The sequence below is a fragment of the Globicephala melas genome, chromosome 6 (genome assembly GCF_963455315.2).
Source record: "Globicephala melas chromosome 6, mGloMel1.2, whole genome shotgun sequence".
NCBI lineage: Eukaryota > Metazoa > Chordata > Mammalia > Artiodactyla > Delphinidae > Globicephala > Globicephala melas.
In genome coordinates this window covers 12,507,138-12,520,993 of record NC_083319.1, presented here as the reverse complement: position 1 = coordinate 12,520,993, position 13,856 = coordinate 12,507,138, and the positions used below count along the sequence as shown (strand labels likewise).

Below are 13,856 nucleotides of genomic sequence, written 5' to 3'. Positions count from 1 at the left end.
TGGCTTTAAAAATTAATAGCAGTTACCACTAACTGAGGCCCTCCTGTGGCAATCACTCGACCAGCTACTTTCACTTTTCCTGTCTTATGTAATTTTCATAGTGATCCAGTGAGGATAGTGTTTACATTTTATAGATCCAAAGATGTAAAATAGATTTTACGGGATATCATGTGAGCAAGATTCATACCTAAGCCTTCTAAGAGTCTCAGCCAGGATTCTTCCCAAAGAAACATCCTTCTTTTGTCTTTATTTCTGTAAGAGTATTTTTGGGATTTACTTAAGTCAAATTAAGCATAACTTAAAATTTTAACCTCTTTGCAGTTCTCATTAGACAGAAAAGGAAACACTGCTACAGGCCAAATTTTTAAAATATTCAATATATAGTTTCTGTTTATTGCTGTACGTATGGGAAAACAGTTATAGAAATGTTATTAAAAATACATATTTAAAAATTGATTCTTTTTCCTTTCACTAAAATTATCTGGTGACTCAGTAACTCCTTTTTAGCCTGGAAGCCTTCCCAACTGTGGGGATTCCTATATTAAGATGGCACCATATTAGAGAAACTTTTAAAATTAGTGGGGAATGAAAGAGGAGGAAATGGTCTAAAGACTAGATTTTCCAACAGTAACATAAGGTGAATAAAAGACCAACTAATCATTCTTAAATTCTTAAAATTACAGAATTTTCATTGCTAAAGACAATGTAGGGGTCTTAAAATGTTTTATTTTATTTTATAAATAAAATTTTATAAATGAAGAAGCTGATGTCTGAAAGACTAAGTGATGTGGCCAGTGTCATATAGACAAGTAATTTGTATAACCATCCGTACTGGAAACCCGAGCTTCTATCTCTTTGTAAACCCGAGCTTCTATCTCTTTGTGTATTTGCTGTGTGTGTGTGTGTGTGTGTGTGTGTGTACGTACATATAGGCACATTTACATGTATGCAGTATACCACTGTACCTCTCAAGATAGAAAATGCTTTCTGTACCAGAGCTCTTCAACTGCTAAATCAGGAGGCACAGGTTCAGCTATTGCTGGGAAGTATGATCACTTGGTTAAGATGGTAACTACTGGATTTCTCCTTTGTAAAAGTAGATTTTTCTTTCTGCATTTAGCAAATCATCTTTGAGGTGGTACTTTGGCAACTTCCAAATATCCTGTTCCTCAGCACCTTTCTAACTAATGGTTTTAGCATTCATTGATGATCCCTGCCTGAATCAGTTGAGTTCATTCACATATTTTTAATAGTAATGAAACATTACAGGGTTTTTTTCTTTTCTTATACATGTATATGTTTATTAATATTGAATATTTAAATAATAATAATAAATATAAGCTATTTGCTTTATCCTACTTTATCAAAGAGTTAAAAAATATCAGTATTGTAGGAAACACCCTTAATAAGTGATGTTTATTTTATTGCTTCTGGTAAATTTATAACAAAATTTTGTAAACTTGTAAAATGTCTGTTGAGAAAAGGTACTATTATATGGGCTTACAAAACGTAAATTTCAGTTGTTTAAAATTCCAGTGAGGACAAACTTATATTTTAATTTAATACAGTTAACTGATGAGGATAATTAAACATCAGTTAATAAACTTGCACCATTTCTAAAATATACAAAATGTCACATTGCAATTTATGTACAACTTATGTTATACACGTTTCTTTCAATTGGAAATAAAACCCATATTTTAAAATCAATATATACTTTAAAAATGTAAGCATCTAAATGGAAAAGTTTCCAAAATATTTAGTGTATTCAACCTTTTCCATAGATGCTTAAACAAATTTGGGGGAGAAAGAGCTATTAATATAACTGCAATACCTGTGTATTTTTTCACGTTTCTCATTCTGTGTATGTAAAAAATACAGGTATATAATATGAAATTATTTGTATAGTTTTAAATTCCCATTAATTTCCCATTCATTCAAAAAATCAGTATTGCAATTAATATTAAAACTGTTGAGTGAAGTTTAAGATTTTGTGGAACCTCTTTTTGTCCTTTGAACGTGTTCTAATAAGATTATATTCAATAAAATCAGTACTGTTCAAAAGTTAGCTAGAATATTTTCTTTTCGTTGTAGTTCTGTTACCATTTGACATATAGTTAGATTTATTTTCATATTTTTGATTTGGGGGCTTGGGGTATTTTCCTTTTTGGTTTAATTTATTTTTTGAATATTTGAAATACTTATATGCTACAAAAGTCAAAATTACATAAAAATGTATACTCTTAGGTCTTGGTTTCATTCATATCTCCCTTTCCCCAACCCTATAGGTAACCATTATTATTGGTTTCTAGGTTATCTTTCCAGTGTTTCTTTTTGTGAAAATAATAAAATACTTCTATATATTTTTTAACTCCCTTTTAAACAAAAACTAGCATACTATATATATTTTTCTGCACCTTTTTTATCTTAATATATCCTGGTGATCATTCCATATAAGTTTATAGAGACCTTCCTCATTCTTATTAATGACTGCCTACTACTGTGTTTGGATAAATCATGCTTCTTTCAACTAGTCCTTTATTGATTAATAGTTGGATTTTTTCCCAAGCATTTGTTATTCCAAGTAATGTTGCAGTATAGCACTTTGTGCATGTATTTTTTTGATTTTATGAAAGTGCATCTTAGAGTAGATACCTATTGGTGGAATTACTGGCACATGAGGTAATTTTGCATATGTAATTTTGTTATATTTGCCACGTTCCCCTCTATAAAGGTTGTAATCATAGAGATTAGCAGGTATGAGAGTACCTGTTTCTCCAGAGGCTTATCAGAGTGCGTTGTCAAACATAAGGATCTGATGGTAGTTTTAATTTATCCTCTGATGAATGAAAACAAGCATTTTGTTTTTTGATATGTGTAGGGGTGATTTTTCTTTCCTTTTCTGTGAATTGTCTCTTCATATTTTTTGCTCTTTGGTTTTGGCCGTTTCCTCTTAATTTTTAGAAGTTCTTTATGAAATCAAAGAGAGTAACCCTTTGAGATATAATTTGCAAATATTTCTCCTGGTTTGTCACTTGTCCTGTGACCTAAATTATGATGAGTCTTTGGGCTGCTTTTGCCACACAATTTCTTTCTTATATACTTGAATTTATCAAGTTTTTCCTTTAAAGCTTCTGGATTTGGGGTCATAATTAGAAATGCTTTCCCTACTCTCAAGTAATAAAGGAATTTATACATTTTCTAGTATTACTTACATGGTTTCATTTGACTACTTTTATTTATATCTCTAATTTATTAGTATCTTATTCTGTTATATAGTGTAAGGTATGGATCTGATTTAATGTTTTTTTCAAATGGCCATCCACTTGTCCCAATACCATTCATTGAAAAGTCTAACTTTTCCCGCAGTGATTTGAGATGTCACCTTTATCATATTATCAGATTTTCATATGTATTTAGAACTCTTTTGGTTTTTATATTCTTTTTGATTGATCTTTACGTTACTTATTTACTGATACCACACTGTTTTAATTACATAGACGTTATGTTTTTATATTTGGTAGGGCTAACTTTCCTCCTCAGCTGTTCTTCTTTTTCTGGATTTTGCTAAATATTCTTGATTGTTTATTTTTCATATAAACTTTAGATTCAACCTTTGTAGCTCTGGAAGAAAATTATTGGTATTTTTATTGGGGAGAATTGAAATCTTTGTGATATTAATATAGAGTCATCTTTTCCAAGAACATGTGATATCTTTCCACTTATTCATGTCTACTTTTTTTTTTTTTGGTCTTTTAAGAGTGCTTTTTAAAAGCTTTTTATTATAGAAAATTCAAATGTACACAGAAATAAAAAGAATAATATAATGGACCCCATGTACTATTACCCAGCTTCAACAATGAACAACATTTTTAACAGCTGGAGTTCTTGACTTACAGGCAGGGTCCACTTCTTGACTCCATATTTATCTGACTTCAAAAGGGCAGTAGTGCTCTGGTGACTGTCACTCAAAGAGGAGTTTCTAGGTGAAGTGCAATGGTTATTACATTCATATAGTTTCTGGGAAAAAATTTTAAAGGTAAAGAGTTATGTTGATCTTTGAAATGTTTCAGATAGCAATTAACTAATGTTTTAGAGAGTAATTTAAAACAAAACAAAAGTAAATCCTGTTCCCTATCAAAGCATATTTGAAATTAAAAATCATAATTACAAATTCAGAATGAACATATGTCAAAGGTTTAATTTAATTCATTAGGTAGTGAGGGAACCAGTAAGATGGTAAAACTGGTTCTAAGTATTTGAGAAACTTGAGTTTATATAGTCCTTTCTTTAAAAAAAGAAAGAATGTTAGAACAAGATTGCTGGGTTAGAAACAAAACTGGTTAATGTCCTATAGGGTAACCTTTGGGTTATCTTTTCTATTAGATGGAAATCATTTGCATAGCTATTGGACACAAACCTACAGATTAATATGTAACTTCACAGAGTCTGGGTCCTTTAATTAATAATAAGTAATTCAGTCATTTATTCACCTAGAAAATTAAATAATTCTTTGGTGGACATGTTAAAGCCAGCACATCTGGGTCTGTGCGTCAAATCTGGCCTGACACTTGCTTTTATAAAATGCTTTTGAAACACAGCCACACTCACTGACTATGGCTGCTTTTGCACCATAATGGCAGAGTTGAGTAGTTCCAGCAGAGACTACTGGCCCACATAGCCTAGAATACTTACTTTTTGGCCCTTTACAGAAAACTTTGCCAATTACTATATTAAACAGTGTTTCAGGATGATATTGAAAGGACATGTTGCCACTACCTAAGCCTTCCAGGATTGCGGTAGTTTTTCTTAAGAACCCAAATGAACATTAGGATGACAAAATCTGGTCTCTGCCTGGTATTTCTGTACCTAATGAACCTCTTATTGCTCCCCCTCTTCTGTATTTTTACTTTATGCATGTATATCTTTCTCTTTGGTGTTGCTACCTTTCTATTCTAGTTGTCTCTGTATCTTTTCCTGTAGTTCTGTCTTGTCCTCCTGCTCTTCTGTATTTCACTTTTTTCCTCCTCCTTAAACTGACTCTAATATGGAATGTTAATATATTTAAATATTGTACTGGTAAAGTATTATATTCCCTACTCTTAATTTTTTATTTTAAGCCCTTTAAAAAATTTTTTTTAGTTTATTTATTTATTTTTGGCTGCATTGGGTCTTCATTGCTGTGCACGGGCTTTCTCTAGTTATGGCGAGCAGGGGCTACTCTTCGTTGTGATGCGTGGGCTTCTCATTGCGGTGGTTTCTCTTGTTGTGGAGCATGGGCTCTAGGCACTCGGGCTTCTGTAGTTGTGGCACGCGGGCTCAGTAGTTGTGGCTCGCAGGCTCTAGAGCACAGGCTCAGTAGTTGTGGTGCACGGGCTTAGTTGCTCTGCGGCATGTGGGATCTTCCCGGACCTGGGCTCGAACCCGTGTCCCCTGCATTGGCAGGTGGATTCTTAACCACTGTGCCACCAGGGAAGTCCCTTAATTTTTAACTTAGGTCAATTTAAACTGTTATGTGCTTATCTTAAGATAAACCCACAATATAAAACAATTTGAGCTATCAAAGATTTTATTTGTTCTATTAATCTCTTTTCTGTCACTTACGTCTCCTCCCACCACCAGTTGTAGCTTTCAGTTGAAGAAAAGTTCCCTATTCTGTTATAATTAAGCGAAAGGATTTGTGGGTAAGGGGCATGGAGATAAGACTTTCTTAGTCCTAAACTTTATGTTTTAGAATATTTCTAAAACATTTTTTTCATGTATAGTTTTATGTAGGAAACCTTGAACAAAACAAAGTAACTGGGAAGCTACAGAACAGTTAACTTTTTACTTCACACTTACTAAATATTGGTAGTTGGATGTTGGATGATGCAGTCTGAATACAGTAAATAAAATTGCAGAACTAGAGTCCCGCTCAGTAAATATCCTGTTTTCCTTTTCCTAAGTCTAAACATATGTTTTTCTATTTAGAAAAGGTTACATTTTGTTTAGATAGTTAAAGTAATACCTTTCTATTCTCATATCCTGTATGAAATCAGAAGTAGTGCTCAATTAAAATGTTTTATCCCTTGATAAATAATGTTTTTTCATCTTCAAGATAAAGCAAAAGGAGAGAAAGAACAATACTGACACTTTATATGAAGTTGTATGCTTGGAAAGTGAATCAGAGAGAGAGAGGAGGAAAACTACAGCCAGTCCCTCAATTCGCCTGCCACAGTCTGGATCTCAGAGTTCAATGATTCCTTCTCCTCCAGAAGATGATGAAGAGGAAGGTAAATTGTAGGGAGAGCTTAATTTCTGTTTTGGGGTGGCGGACCATACAGACCTTTACAATTTTATCAGGGAATTGATAAAGTGACATAGTATTTTGAATTCTTTTAAGAGGACTGTGGGAGATTAAAAAGTGATTAACATAGGACTTTCTTTAAGGTAATTGTAACCAAGTTAGAAAAAAATGAGATTTATAATTAGTCCTTTTTAAAATAATCAGTCTATGCAAGCTTAGTGTATTAATATAGCACATTTTTAGAGCAAATCTGACACAGCTTCCACCTCAATAAATGTTCCCATCTCAACTGATTTATACTTTATTGGATTTTCACACTGATAAGTATTAGGAATCAACCAGTTCTTTTTTTTTTCCTCTTTTTTTCTTATGGTTATATCTGTAAACTGTTCTATCAGTCTGTGTTAAAAGATACTGTATAAAAGTGAGAAATGAAGGGAAGGAACACAGGAAAAGTGAAAGTTTGGGAAGCATTTTCCAGTTTATAATTTTGTACCAGAGCTTTATTTTTAAGGGCAAAAGCAAGCTGATTATGAGAGGTCATATGAGGCATGCATCTATGTGAGCTTCACAAGAAGTGTTCTAGAAAATTCATAGACGAGAATTCATTTCTCATTGTGGAGTATGTGGTGGAGCACCATGAATATTTTTTTAGCTGGAACTTTTAAAGTGAAAGGAGAATTCAGGGATAAAGGGGCTGATTTGGGCACTTCTGGCTAAGAAATTACATTAACAAAAGCATGGAGGTGGCAGGAATGTCTGATTGGGTTAAAAGTAATACATATCCATGACTATATGTCCTTTTTTCAAGTTTAGAGCAAGCTCTTACTTTCCACTTTCTGTTGTTCCCTGTAACTTCTGCTTTTTCTGTGACTAATCAGCTTAGGATCATTTATTAGCAATTTTGATGGCCACCAGTTACTAGATACTTAATATGTGGTAGACAGGTAGTTTGTTTATAAAGTAAAGTAATACTTTGTTTATATAGTCCTCACAAATATCCTGAAAAATAGGACTTATTTTGAATATACTTATTTTGAGCATAAGGCAATAGAATCTCAGAAAAGTGAATTTGCCCAGGGTCACAAAAGCCAGAAATTGGCAAGGAGGATTTTAATCCAGGTCTGTGAGTTAATAGTCTGAGCTCTATTCTGTCACCATCTCTGGGCATTTAGTTCACATAAAGCATTTTGAAGTGCAAAGAAGGCACATATGTTGTTTTTGCGAAGTCAGAGATACAATTTATAGTCTTCCTGCAGAGGCGATTTAAGTCATGTTTTAAGGCTGGGAAAGGTGAAATTGTTCCCACTGTTTGAGATTGTCTACTGTATAACTGGTTCTGGAGACTTTCAGTTTCCCTTCTAGGTCAACACTGCTTACGATGCAGAGCAAATAAAAGTTTATAGAACTTTCCTCCCCTTAAACTCAGCAATTAAAAAAAAACACCAAAAATTGAGAAAGGCACTCTATTTATTATGAAACCAGAGACTGTTCAAATCTCCATACTATAGATGTTAAAGGATATCTACCAGTTACAAAGAAATTTGGGCCCAACTAATAGATAACATCAGGATTGAGATGTAGTTCTAATCTCTAGCAGGCATGGATTTTTAATATAATTGAGGGGGTTCAGAAGGCCTGTACTGACAGCTCTTAACTGGGGAGAGGTAAGGACTAACAGCAGTCGGCAGTCCATGGGAGAATCAGGGAACACTAGAACACAAGCTCTGTAAAGGAAGAGAGTGTGTCCTTTTCTGCCCCACATTATTTCCCTGGTGTGTAACCCAATTCCTGGTATATAATAGATGCTCAGTAAATATTGGCAGGATGAGTAACCCTCCTGGGGTCCATTTCCATAGTGAAAAGTTAATGACAGGAGAACTGGGACTGAAGAAGACTTCAGCCATGCCATCTGGTAATTCTCTCTAACCGCGTATACAAACAAGGGAAACTGGTCCTGTTGTGATGTTTGCTCCATGGAAAGAAATGGCTGTAATCCTCTAAAGAGGCTCCTTATCCATAGGACATTTGTGCTCACAGGGCTGGAAGCCAGCAGTTACAAATGAGAGGTGTTCAGAAAACATTCTGAACACATCCAGACAGTAAAAGAGAATTTTGTAAGATAGGTCTTCCTAATCTCTTTAAAGGAATTATCTCTTGTAAATTTTAGTACATTTTTTAGTAGCTGTTGTCCCCCAAAGACGTTGTGTTATATTGACATTTTTAATGAGTAGTTACTTGAGGTATTTAGAAAGTAGGGCCAATTCTGGCAAAATAATGAAGCAGGGGAAGTTTGTCTTAGTGCACTGGAGCCTTTCTCTTTTCCTTATCTACCTGCAGAGGTCTCACTTATATTCAGTCTGTCCTCTTCCGTAACTCACTATGAAAACTGCTGATAATGTTCAAGGCATTATAATGTAAATAAGTTTAATAATAAGTATCCTGGATTTCTGAGCCTTTAAAATCAGTGCTCTCAGATATGCCATCTCTAAACGGATGCCAATTCATGATGTAATCATCAGAGGTGTAAAGATCAAAACTTTTTAAGGCAGGTTAAACCAAAAAATCTAGATACAGCATTGGTTGAGGACACATGGAAACAAGTACTGTTGTACCCAACTAGTGCAAATATCAATTGGTAAAACCATTTTGGAAGGCAGTTTGTCAGTAAGTTTCAGAATCCTTAAAAGCATGCATTTTTTAACCCAGGGAGTTCTCTTCTGGGCATATACCCAATAAAAGCAATGAGATATGTTCATCCTGATATTATTTGTAGTAAAAAGTTGAAAACTCACCAAGTGTCCAACAAAAGAAGATTATTAAGTAAGTCTTAGTTCATATTTTTCCTCCAATTTCATTACACTTTTCAATTTGTCTCAGATGCCTTTATCATTGCCACTTTTTTCACTGTCTTTATGTCTTATAATCTTTCACTTCATATTCACATTTACATTTCCTAATTATTTGAACTAAGTTTGAAATGATTCATTTTGGTCCTTTTTAAAATATTTTTGTGCTTTCTATTATAAATTATGTCATTGTAGAAAATTTAGAAAGTCATAAAAACATAAAGGAGGAAAAAGAATCATAATTCCATCACTCAGTGTTAATGTCTTGGTATAGTTCATTCCAGACTATTTTCTGTTTTTTAACATAGGTTATAATGAAGATTTAGCTCTTACGTTTATTTTTTGTGGTATTTTGCCAGATCATTATGTAAACAAGTGTCAACACAAATTTACATTGTAAACATGTATCATAATTTATTCTGACATTCTCTGCTTTCTTATTTTTGTAGCTTATGCTTAGGTGGTTTGTAATTTTAACTGTTATGCATAAGACTGCGATATATTTTCATGTATAAAGCTGTTTGCTTTGGAATAGGTGAGAGAACATACTCATATTTTGAGTCCTATCATTTTATAATTATATGGCTCTTTTCTGCAGTTGACATAATATAGTCCTATATGAAAAGCAAAAGAGAATTAAAGAGATTACAACAACATTCCACCTGGGACCATTTTTATTTTCCTCGTACTTATAACTATACACTAAAAGAGAGAAATTATGATACTTTGTTCCCAGTAAAATCTTTCAAATTTGACTGTTATGTTTCCAGGTCATTCTTCTGGCTAGCATAGCCACCTCTGTTATCCTTTTTGTGTGTTTTGTTTATTAAAGATAACGATGAACCTCTCTTGAGTGGATCTGGTGATGTATCCAAAGAATGTGCAGAGAAAATTCTTGAAACATGGGGAGAACTGCTGTCTAAATGGTAAGTTGTAATAGAATAGTTCTCCTTTTCACCTATAGTTCTTATTTTATGGGTATGGAATTTTACCTAACATTATTGAATTTTGGAGCCAATAATAAAAACCTAAGTATGAGGTTCATCTGTTTTTAGAGGTTTATAAGGGTAGTAGTGAAGATCTGAGATCAACTTTCAAAATATCAGAAACCTAATAAATTCACATTGTTGCAGAAAATATTTATTCAAACATGGAAAGCATGGGGAGAATAAACAAGAAAAGAAGTCATTTGTATTAAAGTGGTTAGGAACCACTGACTGGTTAAGATAATACACAGTTGTTAAGACTATAAACAATAATCAGGTTTAGAAGATGCTCACACAGTGCATAGAGCCATGGTAAGAGACTCCAGGTGGGATTTTTCCTTATCTGTGTTATATGCCTCAACTGACAGAGCAGCATGTTATAAACATGGTATATATTAATTGCTCTACCAATTACTTTTCCTACTAACACTTGTAAAATTCAGGAATTTCTCATCAGCTCAAAAGATGGTTTGACAACAAAATTAAACACTGTCCTCTAGGCTGTCTAAAGAGAGTACACTACCTTCAGGTATTTATTAATGGTATCAGAGACAATCTGGTAAATCAAGTTGGTGAGACATTTATGTAGTTTCCTTTCCCCATTGAGTAGGATGCCTGTATATGCTGAAAAGAGCTGAACTTGAAAGTGATCTGAGTAGTTTTCTATTTCTGACTTTCTGGTTATTAGGGTTGTCCGTTAGCTCCCCATGGACCTGTTATTTTGGAGTCTGATTTTTCTCGGAAGTTTTAACTGTTGAAACCTTCACTCTATTCTTAGTAAAACTGTCTCAGCATTAAAAAAAAAACTTCATGCCCTTAAGGGATGGGACTACAAATGGGCATCATCTGCTTCTAGCACTCTCACAGTGCTTTACACTTCTGGTAAAACACTCTCCACATTGGGAAATGTCAAATGTGTACAGGAGGAGAATGCAAACCAAAGCATGGTTTGTCTTTACACAAGTGGTTTTAATAAATGAACTCTGCAAAAGCCCCCCAGGGGAATAGTTTTCATTTATTTTTGATATTCCTTTAGCAATCAGGAGACAAACCTGCTGATGCTCTCATCACAATATATTTTCAGTTCAGTGATTTTGGAGTGTTTGGACTGCTGCTGGCAGGAATTTCATCTGTATAAAAAGGTTTCTGCTCTAAAATAGAAATGTAATTGAGTCTTGACATGGTTATATAATAGCGTATTTAAAATCATTTATATATAGCATCTAAGTTTTATAAAATGAACTCACCAGCATTTTATACAGTTGCTTGGAGTTTGTTTTATCAAGCTTTGTTTATTCATTTTGTTATTCATTTGATATCCTTATCTTACTCCTTCAGATATATTAACTAAGTTTCCATCTGTCTCAACTGTCTTTCAGGGTGTTTAAAACTGTTTTTGCTGGTTTCAGTCATGTCTTTAGAAATAATAATACAGTTTCTCTTCTTCAATTCATTTTGTCATTATTTTTTTTCATCATTATTATATGTGTTCTGTAATAGGAACCATCCACAGTATCATGGAGTTTTAGAGCCTGGTAGACCTGGCTTCAAATCCTACCTCTCCTATTTCTAAGCTGTATGATGTTGGGCAGGTCACTTAACTCTTTTGAGTCTGTTTCTTCATTTACAAAATACAAGTCTGTAGAACCACCACTCAGGATTATTCTAGATTAAAAATAATAGATGTTGTAATGGTAGTAATCATAGTAAGAAGTAATAGATTTATCACGTGTCCGGTGCTGTGCTAAGTTATGTGCTCTATTTCAACTATAACAACCTTATAAAATAGTATCCATTTTTATAGATGAGGAAACTGGCTTAGAGATTAAGTCAGCAATTCTAGTTAGTAAACAGCACCCAGAATTTTTAACACAGTCAAGTCTGGTCCCAAAGCTGGTTTATTTAACTCTACATTAGATTTTAGTGGCAGTAATTGTAATAAATATACCTTTGCGCTCTAATTCTCCAAGTTCCTTTTGATATGAATTTTAGTCAATAAGAGAACTAATGTCAGTAATAAAATAGTATGCTGAGTTAGCTAGTTATTATTATAAGTGACATAAAATTATTCTGAAAATAATTTTATCAATATAAATCAAGCTAGGGTTATCAAATAATCCTGGGGGTTAGGTTTATTTTTTTTGTAAAGAGCCAAGTGTAAATGTTTTAGGCTTTGTGGTCAATAGTCTCTATTGCAACTACTCAACTCTGCTGCTGCAGTGTGAAAGCAGCCATAGACAGCACGTAAAGAAATAAAAATGGCTGTTTCAATAAGAGTTGATTTACAGAAACACATGGTGAGCCAGATTTGTCCCACAGGCCAAAGTGTACCAATCCTTGAATTAGGTAATAGGACTACTTTTGTCCTTTCTGCTCCCACCCGTTCAACTTTTATATAGTTTTTTTTTCTAAGCAAAGCCAAAACTATACTGAACTATCTATAGCTCTTATATTAGGGTGCTAGCATCACAGAATTAACCATTTTTAAATGTACTGTGCATTATTGTGCTAGTATTCTGGGAGAATTTTGAGAAAAGTCTCAGACCTTTTTGTATTTTGATAGTGGTCATTTTGTACCAGTAACTTCTGTTTAAATCTGATAGTCACAAGAATTCCTCTGTGTCAGGATCCTGCTTTATGTGTCAGTAATGGTGGCTTTCAAATCACAAAGCAGCTATTACGTAACATATAGTGCATTCATTAGTCTTAGAGTTTGAGGCTACCTCAGTCTTGTAATCAACTTCCCTGAACTTCTTTCTGCATCTGTAGAACTGGAGATACTATCACATACCTCAGGTGGTTGTAAGCAGCAAATAAAATTATGTGCAAAAGCACTTTGTAAACTAATACCAACATTTCAAGATTTTTTTAATAATTTAATGCTGTGTTTCCTTTATTTATTGTTTATTTATTTGGTTGCACCGCGTCTTGGTTGCGGCTCTCAGGCTCCTTAGTTGTGGCATGTGAACTCTTAGTTGTGGCATGCATGTGGGATCTAGTTCCCTGACTAGCGATGGAACCTTGGCCCCCTGCCTTGGGAGCTCAGAGTCTTAACCACTGCGCCAACTGAGAAATCCCTCAAGATGTTTTATTTCCCCCCCCAAAAAAAGTATTTTAGGGAATTCCCTGGCGGTCTAGTGGTTAGGACTCTGTGCTTCCACTGCAGTGGGGGCATGGGTTTGATCCCTGGTCTTGGAGCTGAGATCCCACATGCCACACAGCACGACCCCACAAAAAAGTTGTTTTATTTCCCCCATTTTGTAGATGAGATAAATGAAGCTCAAAGACTTTAATGACTTGTTTTGATGTTAAAATAGTACAGTAGAAACTTATCCACCATAGTTATTCAAAAAAGTTACTGGAAGTAAGGTATCATAAAAACTGCTGAAATCATATATCTTTATATTTATTCTCACTTGGAACAAATATATATTTAAATGTAAAATGTAAAAATACACAGTTTGCTTATCAATTTTGATGCAGAGTTGAGCTCTTATCTTTGGCTATGTGTCAAATGATTGGAATTTTGCTTTGTTTTTCTTATACAAACTACAACCATAAAGCTGTGGTTTCCAGTTTTGCTTTTTATCAAAAAAAAGTAGAGTAATAATTTAAAGATACTTTAAGAAGCAGTCTGACTTCAGAATTCTTTCCTCCACTCAATCTTTTACAGTTACATTGGCCACATCTAGTTCAATGACTTTTTTTAAAAATATATTACCTTTATTAAGTCTT

General features: G+C 33.8%; 1 protein-coding gene across 5 annotated transcripts in view; it reads left to right on the top strand.

Moving 5' to 3' along the window:
* RABGAP1 (RAB GTPase activating protein 1) overlaps positions 1–13,856 on the top strand; it is a 159,121-nt gene that overhangs the window by 66,220 nt on the left and 79,045 nt on the right. For all 5 annotated transcript variants that reach the window (XM_060300459.2, XM_060300458.1, XM_060300460.1 and 2 more), the window contains 2 exons: positions 6,098–6,272; positions 9,968–10,061. In XM_060300459.2, coding sequence (XP_060156442.1) covers positions 6,098–6,272; positions 9,968–10,061 — 269 coding nt within the window. The remainder of the gene's footprint in view (positions 1–6,097; positions 6,273–9,967; positions 10,062–13,856) is intronic.